Below are 26027 nucleotides of genomic sequence, written 5' to 3' on the forward strand. Positions count from 1 at the left end.
GATTCTTTACTGTTTGAGACACCAGGGAAACTCAGTATCTGTTTTTAGATCTTTACAATTTAGTTTTTCTTCAGACATTGAAACCTCTTGCTTTAGTTTTCTGTACTTCCCAAGCAATAGCAATTTAAAACCTGAATCGAAAATGAGCTTCCCAGGGCCTCCCTGGTGGCTCAGTGGTAAAGAATCTGCCTGCCAATGCAGGAGACATGGGTTCAATCCCTGGTCCAGGAAGATTACACACGCCTCAGAGCAACCAAGTCTGTGGACTGCAATCACTGAGCCTGTTCTCTAGAGTCTGGGAACCAAAACGACTAAACCCACATGCCACAACTATTGAAGCCCGCACACCTAGAGCCTGTGCTCTACAGCAAGAGGTGTCCCCACAATGAGAAGGCCCCACTCACCGCAGCTAGAGAAAGCCTGACCACAGCAATGAAGGCCCAGCACAGCCAACACAAATAAATGTTTCCCTCATTCACTATAGGAAAGAAAACGTTTAACATGTGTCTTATGACCACATAAACTTTTGATGTTTTCATATGAGCAGCAGTATCACCTTCATTGAGTATGTGATAGTTACCTGACACTGAGCAAAACTAATATCCATCCCCTTGGAGCATGGAGCCATGTAGATGCTTCCAAGCCCCTACCTGGGAGGGAAGGACAGGACCTTCCTCGCAGAGGAGTCGGGCATGACATCTTTTCTTTTCAGGGCCTTTCCTCCAGGGCACAGGGATACCAGCCACTCTGCTGGGATTAAGTTACTTAAATGGGAAGACAAGTCATCTTTCCCACATGGTAAACCTTGGGAAACTGAGAGGAAATACCAACACTGGTTGCTGCTATGTATAGGATGAACAAGATCTACTTTGAAAGTACATCATCTCTAACTTTCACAAAACATAATTACTAGAACCTAAATACTCATTCTTCCTCAGGGCAGTGTTTGTTTTTTTTTTTAAAGGGAAGAACTGAGTCATACCTACATCAGTGCCCTGCCCCCTCATGCTCTTATTCTGCCCTACACAATAAAGAAATAAACAAGCAATAAATTTTTAAATTGTTTTTTAAGATGAAACAATGCCTTTTATATTAAGGCATCACACTCCCTGTGCCATCAACAGAAAGTACAGTCAAATTAGTTCCTACAAACCCACCTGTCTCCACAAGCTCCCCAACCTTCGCTCCTCTGCCAGCCATAGCACCTGAAGCTTTCTCTACGATCCAGCACCATTCCCCTTACTATTCCGCCTCTTCGTCCTGCCTTCCTCCTCGAGTCTGTGGTTAAGAAACACAGACAGGTTACTACATTTCAATACAGCAGTCCACACAGTCTGATGGGGCTTTGTAAAATGCTTACTGCTTTATGTTCTGTTAATTACTCAATGAGAATAAGATTAATATAAACATGAATCTGAACTCTTGAAACATTTAGGTTTCTAAATCTCTATAAATTATTTCTTTAAAAATGGTTTGTAAATCACTCACAGTTCTACTTAATTTGCTTGCTAGTCATTAAATACATATGACCCATTATCTCAAGATAACTGAATGAATACTGTAGACCAACTCTAATCAAGCACCCTTCAGTTTCCTGAATAATAAGTGAGCAAGATATGGTCCCGACATCAAAGAATTCAGTTTAGTGGGAGGTCCAGAGGATGAGCTGGTTGGATGGCATCACCAACTCAATGGACATGAGTTAGAGCAAATTCCAGGAGACAGTGAAGGGCACTGAAGCCTGGCATGCTGCAGTCCATGGGGTTACAAAGAGTCGGTCACGACTTAGCCACTGAACAATAATATAGATAAAAATTACAACACAACCTCGGCAAATAGTGGAGTGGAAGCATATACCTGGTACAGAAAAAGGCATAAAAGATGGAGCTACTTTTTGGAGTCTTTCTCAAAGGCCCACCTGCTAAAAATTTGCATTCTTCCCCAAATCTGCCATGGTGTGTGCAATATTGACAATTGTGGTTGTTCATTTGGAATAATAAATTACTTACAGAAATAACACATACAATATTGGTGTTATTTGGAAAAGCATGATTCCTTAACATCTACCATTATATTAGCACAGATTCATTTGTAAAAAAAAAAAAAAGGTGAAACACAAGATATGTGTGTGTTTTGATGAGATACCTTACATATCATGGGACATAGTCCATCAGGGACTAGCTCAGATGACACATATATTCAGAAGCACCCAGAAGGTCGACCACGAGGATGAACACATGACCAAAGAGTAACTAGGCCTTGTCCTGACCAGACTTTTATTAAAAACAGGTTACGACTATTTCTTCTAAAACTAGGTCATTAATTAATCAATAGGTATTTATTGGACACATTTCTCCCAGGTTGAGTTTTTATAATACAGTCTTTGGAGTCAAATCAAGACCACCCTTTTCTTTCCGAAGACCGATTTAGGACCTCATCAGGCCCTCTTGCCAGCAAACATAGGGGAAAAAAAACATTAAGTTGAGGTTTCTGATGCTTAGGTAAGTGGTAACTGACCTACCCAGGCAGAACTGCTTTACATTGCTCTTATACCATGTTCATGCCTTCTTGTTCTCTTGTAGACAGGTCACCAGTTCCTTCTCTTGTTATAGACCATCTGGTGTTAGCTGCTCACCCTTAATCTTTCTTTAATCAACTCTACCAGTTTTCCTTCCATCCCTGCCTTAAGCAAATGAGGAAAAAATTAAAGTTTCTAAGACTTTAAAAGACTGAAGTTCAAGAGAGGGCAAATAATAACTCAGCATCATTAACTATCAACAACTTTCGGGGCAACAATTGGGCTCTGAATCTGTCTCCAATTCTCGGAGACTCTGACTTCACAAAGATGAATCAAAGACTATCTCTCCCACACCATGCTCACACTGTATGTATTTCTGAGTGGTAATTACAACTGAACTACTGCTACAATCTACAATGTTTTCTTCTAATTGACAAAAAGTGTAGGGAAATTCTTGAAAGAGAAGTTTATTAATAATGAAAATGGCACAACTCTATACATGAGAAAAAAGACCTTTCATATACATACTGTTAAAATTTTATTTCTAATTAGCTAGTATTAAGACTAGAGCATGTCAAGCAAACAGTATAGTAACATGAGCTTATCTGACCCATACTTTAAATACAGTGTCATCATAAACAAGATGAAACAGAAAAATCTTTCATTATCCACACTCCATATTGAACATATATTATGGTATGTACACAGCCACTTCATAATCATCACAGTCCACATACATAAATAATTATACCTTATTCTCTGATATTATGGTTACATTTTTCCTATTTATTCCCTTAACCACTAAAAAAGCAACTACGTGAAGGAAAAAAGGATAAGGAATCATTTCAACTAGGCTGTAGCTGTAAATTGTGTGTTTTAATCTGTCTTATTACCCCAAGGGGAGTGATTTAACCTGTGTCTTGTTAAATCAAACAGATAGTGTAAGGTTTTACAAAACGCATGACTCAGGAAATTTCTATTTATATTCTTTACATCATCAGTTACTTTCTGGTACCCTCCCACCTTCTCACCTCCAGCCAGGTTCTTCTGCAGAACACAATGCAACTGATTTGATGATTATGACCTTCACACCATTTTTCTGCATTCATTGCACACTTGGGAATAGAATGAGCTAGGAGGCATGACTCATTGCAGCTGGATTGTAAATCTGAAAGGCTGGCCCCACCCATTCTACTGGGAATTGTTAGAAACATTTTAAGAAAAAAAAAAAAAAATGACCCATATTTTTCTTAGCTAAAATATCTCAACTTAATAAAGATAAGTTTTTCTCCTAAATCAGCTGTTCCCTCATGGAGCAAATATGTTACCTTGTTTTCCCATTTCAAAATGAAACTTCAGTTCACAGGCTTATAGATGTCAAAGTATCCATTACTGAAAACATGGAAATGACACAAAGATGCCCACTGCCTACAAATTATGAGATGGATGAAGGCAAACTTACCAAAAAAAGAATGCAAATAAATAGACCAGGTACACATTTGAGTCAACATGGCTTTAGTGCCTACAAAGAATATTTGTGCAATTTTCATCTTTTGTCAGAAGTAATAATAAATCAGGCTTGTTCAATTACATTACAATTTACTATGTGATAAAAAGTATGAGGAGGGGAGCAGCCAAGCCATGATGACCAGATACTGAGGAAGAGAAAAAACAAAGGGAGGGATTAAAATCAGGTAAAACTTGGACTTGTGTTATTATTTGAAGTAAATGGGACTTTACAGCACACAACTGTGAACAAATACCCTTAAACCACTGCCATGTGGAAATGGAGTCCTACATATCAAATACATTTCCCATTATCCAGAACCCAAGAATCCTGTATGTATGCTCAACTATAAAGGTTACATCTGCAAGACTCCAAAGCACCTTCTGGACCAAAAAACAAAAACAAAAAACCACAAACCACCTTGAATTCTTTACCGTGCACTCTCTAGTTGTGGTGCACTGGCTCTGGAGCTCACAGGCTCAGTAGTTTATAACACACGAGCTTAGTTAATCCATGACAAGTGGGATCTTTCCAACCCAGGGATCAAACCCTCATCCCCTGCACTGCAAGGTGGATTCTTAACCACTGGACCACCAGGAAAGTCCCAAGGGAAAAGTTCTTTTTTGAAAGCTCTTTCAAGATAGTTTGTCCTGTAAGACCGATGGCTCTTTTAGCCCTTCCAGTGTGAACAGCAGAGTATCTTCACCATGGAAACTTCACTCCCCAGTGTTTCTCATCGTGGTTCAATTATGACAGAGGTAAGGCCAAAGTCTTTATTCCTGAACTGAGGAGCTCAGGTCTCACCCTGAGAGTTCAGGAGTTCCTTCCATTAACAGATGTGGAGCAGACATTTGCGCAGAGTCAACAAGAGATTTGCTCTTCAGCAATATGTCAGAATTCTTACTTCACTGATTGGCTTCTGGAAACAATCCTCCTTCAGCCCCATTCGTGCTTCTCATAAGTGTTCCACAAGGTGGCCAGTTCTACACCCAAATCATGTCCATCTAGACTCTACCAGCAAGCAGACATTCATTTAAAATGTTGCTTTCTAGGGTTAACTGGGTTAGGGTTAATAAAAACAAATTTTCTTTTTTATCTACAAGTAAGTTTAGAATCTTCAACAGAGAAATCTTAGGAAGTTTTACAAATAAAATTAAGCACTAAGTAGTGACAAACGTCATTAATATTTACAATGCTTTAAAGATAAATATCATTTCCCTTTCAAATGAGCCCAGTAGAAAATATCCAAGCAGTGGCTTGTACCTATGCTGAACTTTTAGAGAATCTATTATGTGAGCAGAGAATGAAAGAGAATCCCAGGAAACAGGAAATACCAACCTATATAAACATACACTCACAAAACCTGTGATCCATACATACTTTGCAAAATACCTGGATATCTTCAAGGCTTTCAATAGCTTTACTGTGGCAGGTACTCACCCCAGCAATTTTGTTTCTGGTGTATTCATAATGAGTGAAATTGGCAGTCATTAAATTGAGGGGAAAAAAAAATGAACCAAGTATTTTAGCTCATGGTCAATCTATCCCTGGTTAGTAATAACTGGTCATAAAGAAACCAAAATATTTAAGATTATCTTTGACTAACATGAACACACCTAACATGAAACACACCTGCATCAGTAATAGCCTATTTGCATACACAACTCAATATTAGGAGTGATAGGGCACTCTCCGTGCCCCCTCCAAGGCTACCATTCACAAAGTGCTAGGAAATAGAGTAAAGCTTCCATTTTCAGTTAAAATTTATAAAAGATGTGACTTTTTCCTACCTTTAGAGAAAAAAAGTTTTTTTAAATTGCAATGAAAGTCCTTCCATGTTTTATGTAAGCAGGAGTGAATTTAGATACAAGGTATTCATAAAGAGGCAGCCAACCTATACCACAGGAGGGAGTTAAATGCTGTTTTTGAAATTAAAACATCAGGAACTAGAGGAGATACAAGGTTTGCCCAGGACATGGTGAGGTAGCAGCAGCAGAGTCAGGGAACCCATCTGTTCTGACTCAGCCCACCCATCAATCAGCAAAGTATACTCTCAGTACGGTGGTCTTGACCCACCACCCTCTCCCACCCTGTCTACTTGATTGAATTCATCTTCAGTCTAAGGAGAACCCTCTAAACTTTATACATATGTGTTGGCCGAGACAGTTTTAAAACACAGGATATTAACATAATTAACAAAATAATGTGGTTTTGATTAAGAGGCTTCGGAAACTGAAAACTCTGGTAGAAGCACGAAGTACAGGCCTAACTCTATCCTCCAGCAAAAAGGTTGCTTTTCCTTCAACAGTTTGATTCAAAAAAGGCTTAATATTTTTAGTTAGGTGAATGTCTGACCATAAACTATGTTAAAACTACTTCAATAACTTTTCATTCCAGCTGAATTAACATGCTACAAATATTCAGCTATTAAGCTTACTTCCTCTGGTAAGAGTCTCACCTTGTCTTCCTGCTGTGAAACCTGAGGCACAGTTATTAAGAGACACACTCAAAGACTCAGAAACAGATAGCAAATGCATCCCCAATTCCCAGACCCAGCGTTTTCCTTATAGAAAACTTTCCAGAATTCACACAGTTTTGATTCCCTTTAAATATAGCTTCCCATCACTTCATAGCAAATAGATGGGGGAAACGGAAACAGTGACAGTCTTTATTTTGGGGGGCTCCAAAATCACTGCAGATGGTGACTGCAGCCATGAAATTAAAAGACGCTTCCTTCTTGGAAGAAAAACTATGACCAGCCTAGACAGAATATTAAAAAGCAGAGACATTACTTTGCCAACAAACGTCTGTCTAGTCAAAGCTGTGGTTTTTTCAGTAGTCATGTATGGATGTGAGAGCTGGACTACAAACAAAGCTGAGTGCTGAAGAATTGATGCTTTTGAACTGTGGTCTTGGAGAAGACTCTTGAGAGTCCCTTGGACTGCAAGGAGATTCAACCAGTCCATCCTAAAGGAGATCAGTCCTGAATATTCATTGGAAGGATTGATGCTGAAGCTGAAACTCCAATCCTTTGGCCACCTGATGTTGAAAAGACCGTGATGCTGGGAAAGATGGAAGGCGGGAGGAGAAGGGAATGACAGAGGATGAGATGGTTGGATGGCATCACTGACTCAATGGACATGACTTTGAGTAAACTCCAAGAGCTGGTGATGGACAGGGAGGCCTGGCGTGCTGCAGTCCATGGGCTTGCAAAAGAATGTTCAGACACAACTGAGTGACTGAACTGAACTGAAATACAGCTTTTGGTCTTTGTGGATATAAATACCATCACATCTCTGGCCAAATTCTAAAATTTTAAACTAGAAAAAAATTTTGAGTCCCGAATTTAATTTTTTAATAGAAAATTCTTCTTTCAACAGAGTTCCAAATCCAGGTTAATTAATATGATGTAATGAGCGATCTCCATCTTCTCTAGGCTTCTAATCAGTTGCAAATATGAGTTTTGATTAAAGCTCTTCCCTGCTATGAAACAAACAAAGAGCAATTAGTTGAAAAAAGCTAAAAGGTACTGAAATGCATTTTTGTTGAAATGTATTGTCAAACTATATTCCTAAAATTACCAATCCTTTCTTTGCAGGAAAGCTCCCCTCTGCTTTGCTAAGTTAAAAAAAAAAATCCAGTCTACAGAGACTATGTAATATTTTTACTGAATCCTAAACCAAGTCCATTAATATTTTCATGAGCTACTGGTAGATGAAAACTCCAGACTACATGAAAACTGAAAATGTACTGATCACGTCCCTAACATTTTTTCAATGCTGTCTCCTGACTTTGAACAATCCCCTTAGGGTTACAGTGTCTGTGTGGACATTCTTTTGTTTCACTGGATCTTGTTTAACTCTTCTTTGTTATATGATTTTTTTTTCATATATTTTAATGCCAAACAGTTTGCCAGAAGAAAGTGAAGCACACAGTCAATCTGCCTGTTCCTAATTAGGCTCTCCTGGTTCCTCTCTGGATTTCTTAGCCTAGATGAGATACATTTTTAATTCAGGAAACACAGATGGCTCTGAGGGGCTTAAAAAGGGTCTTAGGAAAGATTTTTAAAAATCAGTCATGTGATGTCTATTGGATACCACTGAAGTTGTGCCATAGGTCATCTACTGGCTGGAGATACAGAGATTAGCGGATATCCTGGATTAAAAGGTAGAATCCTATTAATATTGCTTTGACAGCACTCAAGTAAGGTTTGCAGTAACTCCCATTGGCCAAGTCAGATGTTCAGAGAGTTTTCTTCTCAAAGGAAAGAAGAAATGCATGTGGAACTAGAAAAGCATCTTCTTTAGTTTCCTTTGGTGTCAATCCATCCGTTCCTATCAGAGGAACCATGAGTGAGGGGCTGCCTGTCAAAGAAAGGGGATTTGGAGCAAAGGGGCAGAGGCTCCAACCAGAACCACATGTGTGGTTGATCCTTTATCAGTTTCTTCTATAAGAAGGCATGACTTGCTCTAGTTTTCCTCTTCTAAAAGCCAGGTGCCATTATCTGGCCTGGGTGAGACCCATCCATGAGGAAGCACCTTTGCAAGGGCAGCTGTAGGACCAAATATCAAAACCAAATAATAATCCCACCCACTACATTCAGTTAACATCTATATATGGTCTCTTGACAAGGGTATTGTATTTTTGTAACCTACATCTTGTTATGGATCCTGAGATGCAAAGGAAGACAAAAAACTATGGACACTTGCCCAAAATGTATGCTGAAAAAAGTAATGGAAAAAGACATATTGAAAAGCAAGGTGACATTCAAAGAAGCAAGAGACACACTTGAATGAGATCTGTCTCATTCAAAGTATACCTAAAAGTATCTACAGAGATAGGAAAGGAAGTATATGTGAGCATCTGTGGCTATTCAAACAGGTGACTCTATGTTAATAAGAGAAAATATGACAGAACGAGGAAGCTTTAGTCCAGAACACAGAGTGTCTTTGTTTTCAATCTTCATTGGCACTTGCTGTCATTGTGATCTTGAGTAAGACTCTCCATTTCTTTGATGTTTCCTTTCCGCACTCATAAAACTTATATAAAAAAATTCAACCTGTAAAGGCACTAGAAGGAATAACTGCGGAATCAGAGTGGAAGTGGATTAACTGTAAAGAACTCAACAACGCTGGTTACCAACAAAACCCCTGTCATATGGACAGGAATTAGGTATTCACACTCGTGGCCCTACTGTAAGGCAAACTGTTTAGAATCTGGGTGCAAGTACTCTCTTAAATGCTTACATTTGATGTTCTCTGACAAAAGCTGCAAACTCAGGATCCCTGGCATAGAGTTCCAAAATTCTCATTCTTTCTTGGATTTCCTTTAAGGGAGGAAGGAAGGAAGGAAGAAGAAAAAAAAATCCATATATTGCATTAAAAAAAAACTTTAATGGCCTTTTAAAAAAGAGGTTTAAGTTTTATAAGAGACTGTAGCTTTCTGGACAGTACAGGAGAGAGCTACAGAAAACAACAGATTTTTCCAAAAAAAGTGAAAGTTATGGCTACTACATGAACTGCTCTGAATAACTCAGACATATATTTCTAAGGAGTATGGAGGGAGACATTTGCTAACATTTCTAAGGGAGGAGGGAGACATTTGCTAATAACAATACAAGAATCACTGGGTAGGAAATATGATACAACTCAGAACTATATCCTGGCTACATATCACATTGACTGGGAGGTGTCACGAGGTAAAAAAACTAATCATTAAATAATTTCCATTCTTTCTTGAAGCCTAAGTATACACACGAACACACACACACCCACACCCTAGCAGAGCAACAATAGAAAAACCAAGTTTCCTACCTCTCTGGAAAGGTCACTGTTCTCATACATTTGTCTGATCTCTTCCCTACTCAGACCAGCAATCATCTCTCTGTCTGAGCTGTAGAAGGGCCGCTGAGGGTAGGGGCCCTCATACTGCTCAAGGTCGGCCTCGTAACTTTCAAATACGGGGTTGTGCTTCACGGCTCTTTCTACAGACGAGAGGCCATCTCGCTGCCTGCTGGAGCCACAAAAAGAAAAGTATAATTGACTCAGGTTCTTTTCTGGATGCTCAACTATTTAGGAGACTATTTACCTGGAGCAAAATTCCTGTTGAGGAAGAAAAAGAGACTAATTGGATACAAATGGGAGGAGAGTGACTGTAGAAAAGATCCAGATCAATCTCAAATATTATTTACTAACTTGTTATCACTATAATTTCCTCAACTACTTGATAAGTCCCGTGTGGGGCCAGTTCCTTGTCTCTCTATTTTTTATTTGCCCTAAAGTGCCTGGTACCTAACGAATGTTGATGGGGAACTATGTCTGCTGATAGAATTTCATTAATATTAATGGAAATATTAAATTTTAAGGAATATTAAATATTAAGCATTTCATTAAAATTAGTGGGAATAGCATCATTATTCCCAGCATAGACAAATTAAAAATCAGTGTGTAAATACTATTCAGCCATAAAAGGGAACGCATTTCAGTCAGTCCTAATGAGGTGGATGAACACAGTGCCTCTTATACAAGAGTGAAATAAGTCAGAAAGAGAAAAACAAATGCACACTAATGCATATATGTGGAGTCCAGAAAGATGGTACTGATGAACCCATCTGTAGAGCAGCAATGGAGACACAGACATCGAGGACTGATTTAGGGACACGGCTGGGGGAGAGGGGGAGGAGAAGGTGGTATATATGGAGAGAGTAACATGGAAACACACATTACCATATGTAAAATAACCAATGGGAATTTGCTGTATGACTCAGGGAACTCAAGCTGGGGCTCGGTGACAAACTACAGGAGTAGGATGGAGGCAGGAGGGGGGAGGGATGTTCAAGTGGAAGGAGACATGGGTAGACCTATGGCTGATTCATGTTCATGTTTAGTAGAAGCCAACACAATACTGTAAAGCAATTATCCTTCAATTAAAAATAAATAAAATCTTTAAAAAAATCAGTGTGTAACCACACAAAGAAAGTAACAGAAATTAAAACTCATGGGGGAATGGGCTTCAGTTAAATTCAATTCAGGTCTACAACTATTTACTGAGCACTGATTATGTGCCTAGGAATTTTCTAGATGCTGACAATACAAAGAATTTGTTTGAATCTCTCTAGAACAAGATCATGGTCCAATGAAAAGTCAGAACCAATAAAAAATATAAGCATGATAACAGAATTATGTTCTGGGTGCTATAGGAAACTAGGAGCAGTGCCTCCTCAGCCAAGCCAGAGGGTGAGTGAAGGTAACCTAGACCGGAAGTAGACCTGGACGCACAGAAGCAAAGTACAGCCAGTGACTGTGATCACATTACACCAAAAGGTCCTTAGATCACTAGTCTAGCAAGTAGAATAGGTTCTATCTCCTCTATTAATGAACCTATACTTAACTAAAATGAGAATCAGATTCTATTTCTTGTCAGATTCCTACCTAGATGTAAAATCTGCCTAATTACCACTGGAGTGAGCCAAAGGGGAACAAACTAACAGATCTGGTCCTCACACAGGCCTCACCTTATCTCCATCACCCTTCCAACCCCTCCTGCACCATGCAACAGGCAGTCTGGCCCCATTCAGGGATGCCATTCCTCCGTTGTGCAGTGAGATTCATGCATGCCTCTCTGTTTCTTCAACTGGCTAGAAAGTTTTCCATCCACCTCCTGCAGCAAACATCTACTCTTCTGTCCAGTCAAATACCATAACCATCATTAAAACATCTAAGCTGTGCTCCCCTAGGCAAAACAAATTCATTACTCATCTAGGCATTCTAGCAGGTTGTTCAAAGTGTTGCTTATGTTTGTTTCCAGACTGACACCCTCTGAGGACAGGGACCATGTCTCTTCTCAACTTTATAACCCTCTCCCCTCCATTCAGATCCCTTCCAGTACTCAGGACACATAAAGTACAAAATGAATGAATAAAAGGAATGTTTTATTCCATCAGAGAGCAACTGTTGTCATTTACCTGGAGGGTCTCCCTCTTTCCCTCCTAACATATTCAGCTTGAATAGCCTTGATGATGAAGAAGACTGCAGCAGAAGAAATGAGGACAAGTCCAATCATGGAGGCAATGGTGATGCCGATCACCAAGGGCTCAGACACAAACTCTTCGCAGTGCTCACCACGGTACCACCAGTTCTCACCCACCCGGCACCTGGAACAGAAGTGACCAAGCCCAGATGAAATCACTCTGTTGAAAGGAACAACAGCAGAACCTTCAGTGGGACTGAGCACAGGTAGAGAGAGAAATGCTGACCACAGGAATCTTCAGTAAAGAGGTGAGTAAGATTAAAGGCTGGGCATAATGCCTGGCACAGACTCAAGAGGTCCTCAGTGACTACTTGTAAAGACTGATAAAAGAATAACTAGACTTATAGAAAGTAGTCTAGTCAACTCTGTTGTTTATGGATAATGAAAAACAGGCCCGTTTTCGATAAAAGAAAAAACTGGAGTTAGATCGCACAATTTGTCAGCAACAGAGCTGGTCTAGAACCCAGGTCCCCAGACTCCTCACATCCTTCCACCACTCTGCAGAGATCCTCCAAACTACACGGCCACACACTATGCAAAAGCATCCTCAATTCCCAGAGCAGCAATCACTGCTTTACAAAATCAGATTCATTTCTTTGAAAATCAAGAGACTATTTGTCCCCTTAGTTTTATAGCCAAACTTTATATACAAAAAATCTGAATCATTTCCACCTATTTCCTCTGCTTTTGACATTGATGCCAACACTTTTCCCTTTTGAAATTCACAGACTGTCCTCTTACTGAGGTCCCCACCCGCTGCTTATTCTCAGCATCCTCCCCTTCACACCTTGTGACTTTGGTTGGATGTGGTAGGGAGGATGGTTGGTTCTGCTCTGTTTAAGTAGAGTGACCAGGGAAGTCTGCCTGAATCTGCTCCTGTCTGGTATATTTTCTTTGACTCTACCTTTAAAAAATAGAAATTAGATACTCAAAATATCACAACTTTAAATACTTGCTATTCTTTATTTTTGAATACTCATTTTGACCAAGAGCAGCCCAAAGCTGTTAGAAACAATTCAAATAGAACAATAAAACTCCTCTGTTTCAGATACAGTATAAAGTGTTGATTATATATCAAAACACGATTTGAGCAGCAATTGCCTTGTTATCACCACTAAAAACCATTACACAAAGATTTCCAACTACTCTAAGTACTCTCCAGAAGACACTAGGCAATGTTTTTCTTACAGCTTCGTAGAACACAAGATAAAATAACCCATTGAACCGGGTATAATTCAGGCCTATTAACTGATTCAGTCTTCACATGTGAACTAGATGGCACTATCTGGTAGCTCAGTTGGGAAAAAATCTGCCTGCAGTGCAGGAGACCTAGGTTCGATCCCTGGGTCAGGAAGAAGGAAATGGCATCCCACTTCAGTATTCTTGCCTGGAAGAACAAGAATCCCATGAACAGAGGAGCCTGGCAGGCTACAGTCCATGGGGGTCACAGGAGTCAGACATGACTTAGCAACTAAACCACCGCCACATCTATTACCTAGATATAACTTCTCTAATAAAAACTGTTGTGATCATCCTAACATCATAGGCACAGATCTCTTTCTTCAGAGGAAGTATCTCTAACCGTGTGAAGCCAAAATCTCTCCCTACGACATACCTGCAAATGGCCCCATGTCCAGGCATGATGTCACACTTCCCATCATTCAAGCAGAAGTTGGGCTGTAGGTCACAGAGACTCTGACAGGGCAGCTCTTCCACACTCAGGTACCCAGGGTAGCATCTGCACTCTGCCTCTCCACTCCAGGGATTGACCAAACACTCAGAAAATTCATTGCATGCTTGAAACTTGCAAGGGTTGGCTTGATCACCTAAAATACCAAACAAACCAGAGAATGGTATAAGGAAAGGCAAAACATAGGAACTAGGGTATAAGAAGCCCCTCCAGTAAGGGTCTCCCATCCAAAGTACCATGGGATAATCCCCTTCCTGAATCATTGAAATATATCACCACCCACACCACAAAAAGTTTCTGATTCGCCCTTGACTGATGATAGCTTTTGTCAAATTTCTTTGAAATGCAGAGCCAAACTATAGGATCCAGTGACCTGGGCGAGCCTTGACCTGTTTCATATAGGAAGCATGTAGAAGATTTAAAACCTATGAACTACAAGTCTAAATTAAACAGTTTTCATGTACCATTCATTCCCACCAACCCTATGCTGCTGTCGTGGTCCTCTACTCCACATGTGAGGCTGCCCTACTCCTACCCTCACCTCACTGAGAACATGGGATGGAAAGACAGAGTATAGAGAAGAACTGGTGGAAGCCTCAGGGATGAGCACAGCCCCAAAAGAGCAGTCTAAGAACAGCTGAGATTTGTGAAAGTTAACATCATAAAAACATATCAGCCCCACACCACCTCAGGCCATTCTCAACAGTATTTTGGCTTTAGTAATTCCATTTTCCATTCATGGGATGAGAGAAAGTGACTTTAAAAAAAATTATTTAGGACAAAACCCAGTCAAAAATGATATAAGAACTGACCATAGATGGCCTTCCATCCTATCATGGTAAAATAGGATGTTCTTCCCTGGTGAATGGCAATCTCTGAACTACAAAAAGGCAAATGGTAATGAAGATACCACAAATAGAAGAAATCACTGGAAATGACCCATGAACTCATCTATATGAAAAAGCTAGAAGCTGAAGGGAAGGTTGAAAAACAAAAAGCATAGTCTCTCAGTTTCCAGGTAAATTAATATTGCTTTCAGAATCAATAACTTCCTTGCTGCTATGAAAATTCAAGACATTTTGCACACATCTGTGACCTTGGAATTTGTAGGTTCTCTGCAGCTAATCTTTCTTGGCCCTATGTAGGAATGAGAGGGGAGGTATTGGGTTGAGTAGTGTCCCCTGAAAATTCATGCCCACCTAGAACCTTGGAATATGATTTTGTTTGGAAACAGTGTCTTTGCAAATGCAATCAAGTTGAGATGAGGTCATACTGGGTTATGTTACCTAAAGTCCAATACCTGGTGTCCTTATAAAAAGAGGGAAACCTGGACACAAGGACACAGAAGCAGAAGAGATTAAGAAGAGGTAGCAAGAACACACAGAACTATACTAAAAAGGTCTTAATAAACCAGATAACCACAATGGTGTGGTCACTCATCTAGAGTTGGACACCCTGGCGTGTGAAGTCAAGTGAGCCTTAGGAAGCATTACTACAAAGCTAGTGGAGATGATGGAATTCCAGCTGAGTTTTGAGCTATTTCAAATCCTAAAAGATGATGCTATTAAAGTAATGCACTCAATATGCCATCAAATTTGGAAAACTCAGCAGCAGTCACAGGACTGGAAAAGGTCCTTTTTTCACTTCAATCCCAAAGAAGGGCAGTGTCAAACAATGTTCAAACTACTGTACAATTGCTCTCATTTCACAGGCTAGCAATGTTATGCTCAAAATCCTCCAAGCTAGGATTCAGCAGTACATGAACTGAGAACTTTCAGATGTTCAAGCTGGGTTTAGAAAAGGCAGAGGAACCAGAATTCAAATTGCCAACATTTGTTGGATCATGCAGAAAGCAAAGGAGTGTCAGAAAAACATCTACTTCTGCTTCATTGATTATGCTAAAGCTTTTGACTTTGTGGATCAGAACTGGAAAATTTTTAAAGAAACAGAAGTTCTAGACAACCTTACCTGTCTCCTGAGAAACCTGTATAACCTATATGCAGGTCAAGAAGCAATGGTTAGAACTGGACATGGAACAATAGACTGACTCTAAATTGGGAAAGGAGTACAACAAGGCTGTATATTGTTACCCTGTTTACTTAACTTATATGCAAGGCATATCACGTGAAATGCCAGGCTGGATGAATCACAAGGTGGAATCAAGTTTGGCCGGGAAAAATACCAACAACCTTTGATATGCAGATAATACCACTAATGGCAGAAAGTGACGAGGAACTAAAGAGCCTCTTGATGAGGGTGAAAGATGAGAGTGAAAAAGCTGACCTAAAACTCAACATTAAAAAACTAAGATCATGGGATCTGATCCCATCACCTCACGGCAAATAGAAGGGGGAAAGTGGAAGCAGTGATAGATTTTATTTTCTTGGGTGCCAAAATCACTGCAGATGGTGAGTATGACCATGAAATTAAAAGACACTTGCTCCATGAAAGGAAAGCTATGACAGACCTAGATAGCATATTAAAAAGCAGACATCACTTTGCCAACAAAGGTCCATATAGTCAAAGCTATGGTTTGTCCAGTTTTCATGTATGGATGTGAGGGTTGGACCATAAAGAAGGCTGAGTACCAAAGAACTGATGCTTTTGAATTGTAATACTGGTGTAGACTCTTGAGAGTCCTTTGGACTGCATGATCAAACCAATCAATCCTAAAGAAAATCAACCCTAAATATTCACTGGAAGGACTGTTGCTGAAGCTGAAGCTCCAATACTTTGGCCATATGATGTGAAGAGTGGACCCACTGGAAAAGACTCTGATCCTGGGAAAGACTGAAGGCAAAAGGAGAAGCGAGTGGCAAAGGATGAGATGGTTAGATATCATCACTGATTCAATGGACATGAATTTGAGCAGACTCTGGTAGATAGTGGAGGACAGAGGAGCCTGATGTCCTGCAGTCCATGGGGTCCCAAAGAGTTGGACTCGACTTAGCAACTGAACAACAACAAAGGATGGTATTGCACAGTCCCCCTTTATTGATGGAAGTTCAAGAATTTCTGAGACATTATATGTGAAAATAAATTAAGCAAGAGAAAAGTCAATCTTATCTTTAGCCAATTTCAAATAAAATACAATACTTTAATCTGAAACCTTTTAGCTAAAAATGTATGTGTAATAGGAAAATTCTATTTAAAATTTCTAAAACTCTGTGACCATTCTATGGGTGACCATTCCATTGTATGAGTGCCTAGGGAAAGGAAAAATAGAATCCATAAGGGGAGAAAGATAAATGTTGTCCCCTTTTATTTCCAATCAAGGAGAGAGACTGAGACCAATATTTTAATCATGCAAATAAGAGATTGGCATTTTAAAGTCTCTTTCTAGTCTTCTGTGCAGATTAAAGGTAGATGTTCAGAATGGATAGCTCTCCATTTGGAAGAATATTTAATGACTTTATGGGAAAACAGAGGGAGACTTAGAGCTACGCTTGAGATAGGAGACAGTGATCTAAACTGTACAATGAATTATATTCTGGTTTTCCAGGGACAGGCAAAGAGAAGGATTGATGGGTCCCAGAAAATGGAAGTAGAGGAAATATGAAGAAGGTCTGGAAAAATAGCCAGAGGTGCCAGAGTAATGTAGCAATTGACTCTGTCCTGGAGGAAAAATTGGCTGTTAAAAGACACCTTTGAAAGTGTGGCTGAGAAATTTTGGGATATTTATACCTAACGGTAATATTTTTTTAACCCATTTTCTGTACTATGACAAAAACTCCTCTATCACCCTCATATCATCAGCAAGTATCTGATGGAATCAACTGCCCTGTGTTGAGGGTACTTTGGGAAAATAAAATATGGGACTGTGATCTGTGTTGAATTAACATAAAGAACAACCACAAGGGTCAAGGGATACGGTGAGATTGGAAATTTAAGAGATAGTTAAATTCCCTGATAATTCCTAGAGATGTTAGGGCTTGGAGGGGCTAGGATGCAGGTTTTACACTGCACATGATGAGGATGAATGCAAATTCATTTGAATATTAAGGAAAAAGGTGGTTCTATAAACCTGGATGACTTGGCAAACATCTGACACATGAGTTACATACAAAATTGGAGTAAATGTACTTATTTAAATACTTCTCTTCAAAAAGAAGTGGGTCGACTTTTGCAAAAGCTTTATAAATCAACACTGCTTGCATTTATATGGCTAGTCAAATGCTTTTATATATGCTATTTGTTTAATCTTTAGAATAGCCCCATGAAATATTAGCCAAGTAATATTATCCCATTTGCTATATAAGGGAGTAAGGTTCAGAGATAAAACAGCTCATCTAGGATCACACAAATGACAAATGGCAAAGCACAGGCAAGAAACCAGGCCTTCCAAATTATAATTAATTGCTTCTTCCACTATACCACAAGACCACATGGCAAAAAATGTGCAAATGTCCTTAAAGAACTCAAGTGGCAAGAGATGCGGATATAGGGGAATTAGCTAAATCATTTTCCTCACTTTCAATGAATAATGATCCTTCATGGATTTCAAAGGAAAGAATGTTTGCTTCTTTCCCGGTTAAAGGATAGGGCTGACTTCCAAACCAGTTTGAGAGTAAAGAGCACTGGAGAAATTCAAACCCAGACATTCCATCTTACTCCTACTCAAAACCACGCTCCTCTGGTATGCAGAAGGTAAAAAAGAAAAAAGTCTGAGCATCCACCAGTATTCTCTGCATCCAAGTCTTTCAAATAAAAATAATGGTTTATTTCATTCATTCACAGTATTTTTGAGTACATTCTATATGCAGAGGTTTTGGCTACAAAGTGGCTAATTAAACAGATAAAATCTCAGTCTGTGTGGATAGTTCCACAGGGAAAAATAGCTATTAAGCAACTATGTGCATAAATTAGCATGATTACAATAGTTATAAATTCTACAGAGGGAAAAGAACCAGTCTAGATTATGGATGAATCAGTGAAAGTCTTGAGGAAGAAACATTTGAACAGAGGCACCAAGGGTAAGCAGAAGTCAGCCAAGAGGGGAAAGAGATTCAGGCAAAGAAGACAGAGCGTGCAAAGGTTTCAAGACAAGAAAAGTTTGGGGAATCAAAGGAACCCAAAAGAAGCTAGTCCGAGTAGAACACAGTGAGTAAAAAAGTTCGTGTCACTGGGTGATACTGGGGAAGAAGATAGGAACCAGGCCTGTGGTTACTGAACCAGGTAGCCACTGAAAGTATTTTAAGCAGGAAAGTGCAATAATCTGATCAATGCTCTAGAAAGAGTGCCCTGGTTGCTGTCTGGAAAACAAATGGGAGGGGATGGGAGGTAGGGAAAAAAAGGGAGACAGTGGGGAAACTGGTCCAAATGAAAGATGATGATGGTTTGGCCTAAAGAAGGAGCAGTGAAGGCAGAGAAAAACACATAGATCTGAGATATCTAGAATTCAGAATCAATGTAAGTTTAGTGAGTGACTAAAAGTTAGAGGTGATGGAAACTGAGGTATCAGAGTGACTTTCTATGTATCTGGCTTCAGTAGTGGAGTGGATATAATTTCCATTTAACAACAGAGACAAGCTGAGAGAAGCAGATTTAGTTGGAAGGTACAAAGAGATAGAAAACAAGGGCTCAGTCTTAGCTTCAGGGCTTAATCTAAGCTTGATATACATAGAATATATCCAAGTTGAGGTCATCAACTACGTAGTTAGATACAGATTCTGGAGCTCAGAAAATAAGCATGATCTGCATATAAAAATGTAGAGAGTTATTGACATTTATATTAGACTTACAATAATGGAAATAGATAAAACAACACAGAAGAATAACACAGAAGGCAAGAGAGTTCACATCTAATGGGGTTCACAACATACAGAGGTAGCAAGAACAGATTCAATGGATTAGTAAAGAAAGAAAAAGACGGAGCAGGTAGAAAAGAGAATGGGAGCTAAGTAAAGATAGCATGTGGGACAATCCTTCTGAAAAGAGAACGATACTGACATCCTTGGAAGAGATAATTTACTAATTATCAAATGCGGCAAATTTGCCTGACTTAGTCCTCTTTTACCTAGTATTGAACTTATTGGGTAAGTATTGAACTTACCAATTCAGTGGAAGAAAATACACACAAATAATAATTAGATTCCACTAAGAAACCATGATGGTATTCAATATCATTACCTGATTCCACATCAAGGGAGTATTTATCAATAGCCAAGTTCATGGTTTGGTAGGCAGTAGTGCAAAAGTCTTCCAGAATCACATAGACAGCACTGGTGACGTTAGGAAGGACAGACCTGGTGAACTTCATTCGGCTATTCACCACAATACTGCCATTTCTGAAGTTCAGGATTTCTAAATTCTGGAATCCAGTGAGATTTGATTGGAGATAGGGAACCAGCTACAATACATGTAAAGTGGTTAGTTTATTGACAAAGTTTTACATTTTGTTCAATACACCAAAAACAAAGAAAGACGAACCTCTCCAGTTTTCCAACCTGTATTGTTTACATTATTTAAATTGTTCATAAACAGAAGTATGAATTGTGAATTATTTGAGTCATAAGGTTATCAGAGTTATTTAGGAAATCCATGTAACTCACAGTTTTAGCTACCAAAGAGTTTATTCTGTTTCACTAAAGGATCGTGACAGTGAAAGCATTATAGGTACCTACAAAGCACTGATCTCACGATAAAATGTGAAGATAAATCTTAAACTTGTTTCAGTCCTAGAAATTACAGAAAAAAAAATCCAGTATCTAAGTTGTCATATCACTGATATGCCACATTTGTGTTTTCCTTTTTTTGAATCCACCTGTCTCATTCTTTTCCTACCAACCCTAGGCCATTACACTATTTGGAGATGATAGGAAATGAAAGTCCACAGCAGACCACACTTTCCTTGGCTCAGATCTTATGTTGTGGGGAAAGAGGGGTGGTTCATATATGATTATTCACTAATGCCCGTATTTCACTTCTTATGCTTACCAGTTCTAAGAATCTTTGCTCCAGGGCTTTATACTCCAAAGAGTTTTTATTAAACAGATCTTCTGAAAACATCATGTTAGTCACTCTGAGGCTGAAGAAAACCACCACAGCTCCAGCGGCTTGGGTATGACTCAAGTCATCACTTCTTGTGGGTTGAGCCACAACAGCCATCTCTGTGGAGTGGATATTTGTAGACATTTCCACATAACTACCAACCATGCCACTTTCCTCAGGGATTAGCTCAGGCTGATAGTAATCTGTGCCTATCTGGTCCAACTCTAATGAAATATCCTGTACACCCATAATGACTTCATCTTCCAGCAGGGCGGAACTTATGGTTGAAGGCAATTTGGCAGACTGTGTCATGGAAGCTTTCGACCAGGGCTTGTCAGTACTCTGTGGTGTACTTGCCGATGTGTCTCTGGACAGTTTCCCTAAGGGAGAAGTTCTTGCCCAAATGACATCTGACTCTGGCACTGTGGTCCTCAAAAGCTGCACATCTGACTTTTCTATTGAAATCTTATTGTCAAACCATTCACGGTTAAATGACTCTGTAGTCTGCTCCATATCCTCCTTTAGAAAATGTTCTACTTGATCTGGTTTATCAGTAGAAGCAGAGACTGCCACAAATGTCAACAGAGGAGGTGATTTGGTAACTGAGTAATAATCAGTGTCGGGTACCTCTGATGTGTGTTTGGGTAGAATTGGAGATGCAGATTGAGTTCTGGTCTCTGCAAAGAGGGACACAGTAGGTCCACTAAGGGGCTCATCTTCTGCAAAGTTTGTAGACCCATTAAAAGGCCCATATTCTGAATGCTCAGTATGTTGATATGCAGAATCTATTTTGTCATCTATAACTAGTCTCACATCTATACCCTCAGTTAGCAAAAGTGAATCCTCAGCTTCAAGCCATGACTTGGACAATGGTTCAGTGCTCTTCTCTAATGAAGTCTCACTCCATGGCCAGGTAATCAGGTCTTCCTTTTGCCCAGACCCTGAACCCAAACCACTTTCAAACATGAACTCTTTTTCCATAGCTGTGTCTGGCATCCAAGTGCTCACTTCTAATTGGTCTTTGACTTTGGAGGCCAAAGAGTCCATGCCAAACGGTGTAGTTACTTCTTTAGCAAGAAGATCAAATGTGACAGAGGAGACTGGATATGGTGAGGATGGCAAAGATACCCCAGAGTCTTCCATGGATGGTGGTGTTCCTTTTGGCACAGGATAAGTAAATGGACTTGAAGGCAATGGATTGACAGAAAGAAAATCTTCTGACCCTTCAACTTTCATTAATCCTAAAAATAGAGTTTTCCATTAATCAATCTACAAAGATGCCAAAATATATTCCCAGTCCTAATAAAACCAGCTACCTGGTATTTTCCCATTAGATCATGACAGAGAGTTGCTGACTTTTACTTTGCCAAATCCAGCAAACAACAAGAAGGGATGATTATGTTTTTGTGATGTGGTACAATCACTCATGATTATAACCCCCTTTCCTGAGGATAACAAAACATCAGGTACTAAAATAACTCATCTTCAAACACTTTGGTTTTTTTTTTTACTTCGTGAAAACAGAGAACTGCTGGTAGCCATATTGACAACAAAGACTAACTCTAGTAAAATCTTACGAAGAAAATTCCCTAGGAAATTGAATTCCCATTTCCTGGCTATGTTTATTATCCACCATTCTTCAGGTTCACCCAATGTTCAAAAACTTGGGCTCATTATTTATATCTTTATTCATCTTCCTCTTTCACCTGTATGCTATCCCTGAGTCTCACTGATTGGTCCTCTCCTGCCACATCTAAATCATCTACCTGACTTTCACTTCTTAATCTCTGCTACAGCTTCCCTAGTTTAGACTTTCCCCTTCTCAAGCCTGATGCAAGCTAGAAATCTCTAATGGCCCCAAATTAATCCTATTAAAAGATACTGGCATAATCTTTGAGGCTGTTTGTTTACTACTAAAATATTCAAGCAAGTAGAGTAGTTCTTAAATAGTAATATAATTTACTTATATATCCTTTAACAGGACCTTCAAAATATCTATTAGGTGATCTCACCCAAGATATTCATTTCTTATTATTTATCTATTTGGACTCTCCATTCCAACACATTAAAGCCGATTGCGCCCTTTCTCACACAACTTTCCTAAGACATTTCCTCCCAGTCCATGTGGCCATGCTTTCTTTTAACCCTAGTCTCTTGCTCTCTTCAAAACCTGTCATCTGATGCAATAAATTATGAAAAGTGATTAAAATTCCTTACCATCTTCTAATGAGTGAGACCCAGAAGGCCTTTCTTCAGAAGCCACAGGCAGGTCAGTCTGAAGCACTGCTGGGGTGATAGAATGAAGAGTCAAGCCGCTAAGGTCTAAAACCTCTGGGGAAGAACTGAGGCTCACCTCCAAGGGAAAGGCTAATTTGGGTGTAGACACTAAATCACCCAAAGGGCTTTCTGACCAGAGTTCCCTGTCAGTGGCTGAAGGAAGGCCAGAGCTGAAACCAAGTGGTGAAATACTGCTCGTGGTGGATTCATCTGCTGAGGGCCATTCAGCTTGAGGGGTATTATCCTGGAGGGGCAAAAAGAGGCTAAATCATATCATAGATAAAAGAAACACATACAAACGATTTCAAATAATCATCCATCCATCTACATTCCCAGAGTTTACAGGGACAAAAGGCAATGTAATATTGGGGAAGGGATAGGGTGTGGGCTCTAGAAGCAAACAGATCTATAATTAAATCCCAATTAGACCACTTACTAGTTGGAAAATCTAGAGAAAAATCATGTATCACTTGAACCTCACCTGAAAAGTGGGAACAGATGACATATTATCTTTATAAGATCCCAAGCAAAGTGAGTTTGTGGGATAAAACATTGTTTCTCTTGCTTTAGATGGTTCCTTTCCCTCTGTCTTATTAGTGTGCTTTAAATACACAGAAGTTACTAATATCTTTACTTTGTTGTCAAAAACCTAAGCACATTGCTCACAGCAGGAAGAACAATCGGTAATTTTATTCATCATTCTGAAAGGTATTAAAAATTAATTACAGGTCTTTTATAAGAAATGCCACCAAGTGAAATGTGGTCTCTTACCTTGACTAAGTAGCCATATTTGCAAATTATAGCAATATCTGTGAATTATAGTACCACCTTTACAAACATAGTACTAATTGTATCTTAAAATTTAGCTGGTGGCTCAGGCAGTAAAGTATCTGCATGCAATACAGGAGACCTGGGTTTGATCTCTGGGTTGGGAAGATTGCCTGGAGAAGGGAATGGCAATCCACTCCATTATTCTTGCTTGAAGAATCCCATGGACAGAGGAGTCTGGCAGACTACAACGCATGGGGTTGTAAAGAGTCAGACACGACTGAGAGACTAAGCACACGCTCAGGAATAGAAAAGCGGACAGAAACACAATCCTTGAACATATTAATTATTTAATCTTGTGAAGATCAGTCTATGTAAAAAGGTTTAATGATGATGTTAGTGGGTAAAATGGCCACGACATTGGATAGGAGTTTATATATTCCAATCTAGCTGAATAACAAAACCCAAGAAGTGTCATATGCATAGAAGGAATTCATAAAATATTTCCTAGGTGAAAACTGAAAAAGAAAAATAGAAAAGATCAATAATTCTCTACTCTACATAGCATTAAAATCTCATGCAGATTTTTTAAAGACTCCAATGCCCAAGCTACACACCCCAGAGATCCTAACTTAACTGGTCTAGGAGAGAGACCAAGACATGGTATTACACTCTTAAAGGTTCCTCAGTAAAGGATGGAGCCTCATCACATGCCCATTGTATTATTCCAGCCTGGGTTTCTAAAATACTTCTTGAGTTGTTGAATCATTATATTTTCTCATTAACTGGAAACTTTAAGAAAATTTCCACAAGCAAACCTGCCTGAAAACTAGAATTCATGGAATAGCTATGAACAAAAGGACGTCCATGAAAACTAAGAATAAGAAACTCTGAACAGAATCCCTTCCCCCTTCCTCCAGGAGATTCCTGGAGGTGGTTACTTTCACTGGCACATATGCTCAAGCCTAACATGCTTTTTAAACAAAAGCACACAATTTTAAGGTGGCTAACTATAGTTTAGTCTATAGCCACGAACTAACTCAACCTACTAAGCTATGGAGGGACTCAACTCAGTTATATCACCTAATTATAGTCTTTTATGCTTTGCCTCGGAGAAGGCAATGGCACCCCACTCCAGTACTCCTGCCTGGAAAATCCCATGGATGGAGGAGCCTGCTAGGCTGCCGTCCATTCTTTGCCTACACGCTTTCCCTCGTCTCTCCATCAAGGGTCCACATGATGAAGCATTGGCTAGCACACTCCCGCAATCACAAAGGAGGAAACAGGAGGCAAGAAATTACTGAGCATGTCCGAATTCATCCCTTCTTCTAGTGACAAATGCACAGTGGATCATTGGGTATACATAGAAATGCTCTCGGAGAAGGCAGTGGCACCCCACCCCAGTACTCTTGCCTGGAGAATCCCACGGACGGGGGAGCCTGGTGGGCTGCAGTCCATGGGGTCGCTGAGGGTTGGACACGACTGAGCGACTTCACTTTCACTTTTCACTTTCATACACTGGAGAAAGGAAATGGCAACCCACCCCAGTGTTCTTGCCCGGAGAATCCCAGGGATGGGGGAGCCTGGTGGGCTGCCATCTCTGGGGTCGCACAGAGTCGGACACGACTGAAGCAACTTAGCAGCAGTAGCAGCAGCAGAAATACTCAGTTTCATCTACTATTTCTAAACTACAAGCACTAAGTCAAGTAACTGATTTTCTTTTGTGGAACTCAGTGACACCAACACTTCGTTCCCCGTTCAGACTCTTTTAATTAGGTCCTATTTTAAGTGGGCCATCCTGTTGATTATTTTTATCTGTCACAACCCTAGCTGCTTCTCTTCCCTGATAACTTCATCACCCCCACTCCCTTACAAGCTGTCTTCTGTTTGAGTTTGCACGTTTAGAAGCAGAAGATCAAAAAACAGGAAGAGTGAGAGATCAGGGTATTTCTTTCCTCTAAGCCTCCATACTGTGTGTCCTGCAGTAGCTCTATCCCTCTACAACTGAAGCTTCAGCTCTTACTGGGCTCTGGTCACTGCATTTCCTCCCCCTGCCCTAAAACTCAATGGATGGGAATGGCTTCTCACTGCTGTTAGTCTCAGCACACTTTGAGATTTCCTTTTTCATTCCCTTAGCCTTGCACTACTATCCAGGGAGTTCTGCTACTACTGAAACCCTAACTGAGCCATGTTCTGTGTGCAGTGTATTTTAAATATCCATAAAAGTTTGCATCATGTTTGTCAAAAGG

General features: G+C 39.7%; 1 protein-coding gene across 8 annotated transcripts in view; it reads right to left on the bottom strand.

Annotated features, from left to right (window-relative positions):
* Window positions 1–2969: 2969 nt before the first annotated feature.
* Window positions 2970–26027, bottom strand: part of IMPG2 (interphotoreceptor matrix proteoglycan 2) — a 77769-nt gene continuing 54711 nt past the window's right edge. For 2 of the 8 annotated variants that reach the window (XM_027979604.3, XM_042231857.2), the window contains exons 12-19: window positions 22951–23254; window positions 20680–21974; window positions 19873–20092; window positions 13669–13879; window positions 11989–12177; window positions 9839–10037; window positions 9272–9351; window positions 2970–7508 (exon numbers count right to left, since the gene is read on the bottom strand). In XM_027979604.3, the coding sequence (XP_027835405.1) occupies window positions 7493–7508; window positions 9272–9351; window positions 9839–10037; window positions 11989–12177; window positions 13669–13879; window positions 19873–20092; window positions 20680–21974; window positions 22951–23254 (2514 nt within the window). In that variant the 3' untranslated portion in view covers window positions 2970–7492. Of the gene's footprint in view, window positions 9352–9838; window positions 10038–11988; window positions 12178–13668; window positions 13880–19872; window positions 20093–20679; window positions 21975–22950; window positions 23255–26027 lie in introns of all 8 variants that reach the window. The other 6 variants (XM_060416869.1, XM_042231904.2, XM_042231942.2 and 3 more) reach the window with 6 other exon arrangements.

This window comes from Ovis aries, chromosome 1 (assembly GCF_016772045.2).
Source record: "Ovis aries strain OAR_USU_Benz2616 breed Rambouillet chromosome 1, ARS-UI_Ramb_v3.0, whole genome shotgun sequence".
NCBI classification, from domain to species: Eukaryota; Metazoa; Chordata; class Mammalia; order Artiodactyla; family Bovidae; genus Ovis; species Ovis aries.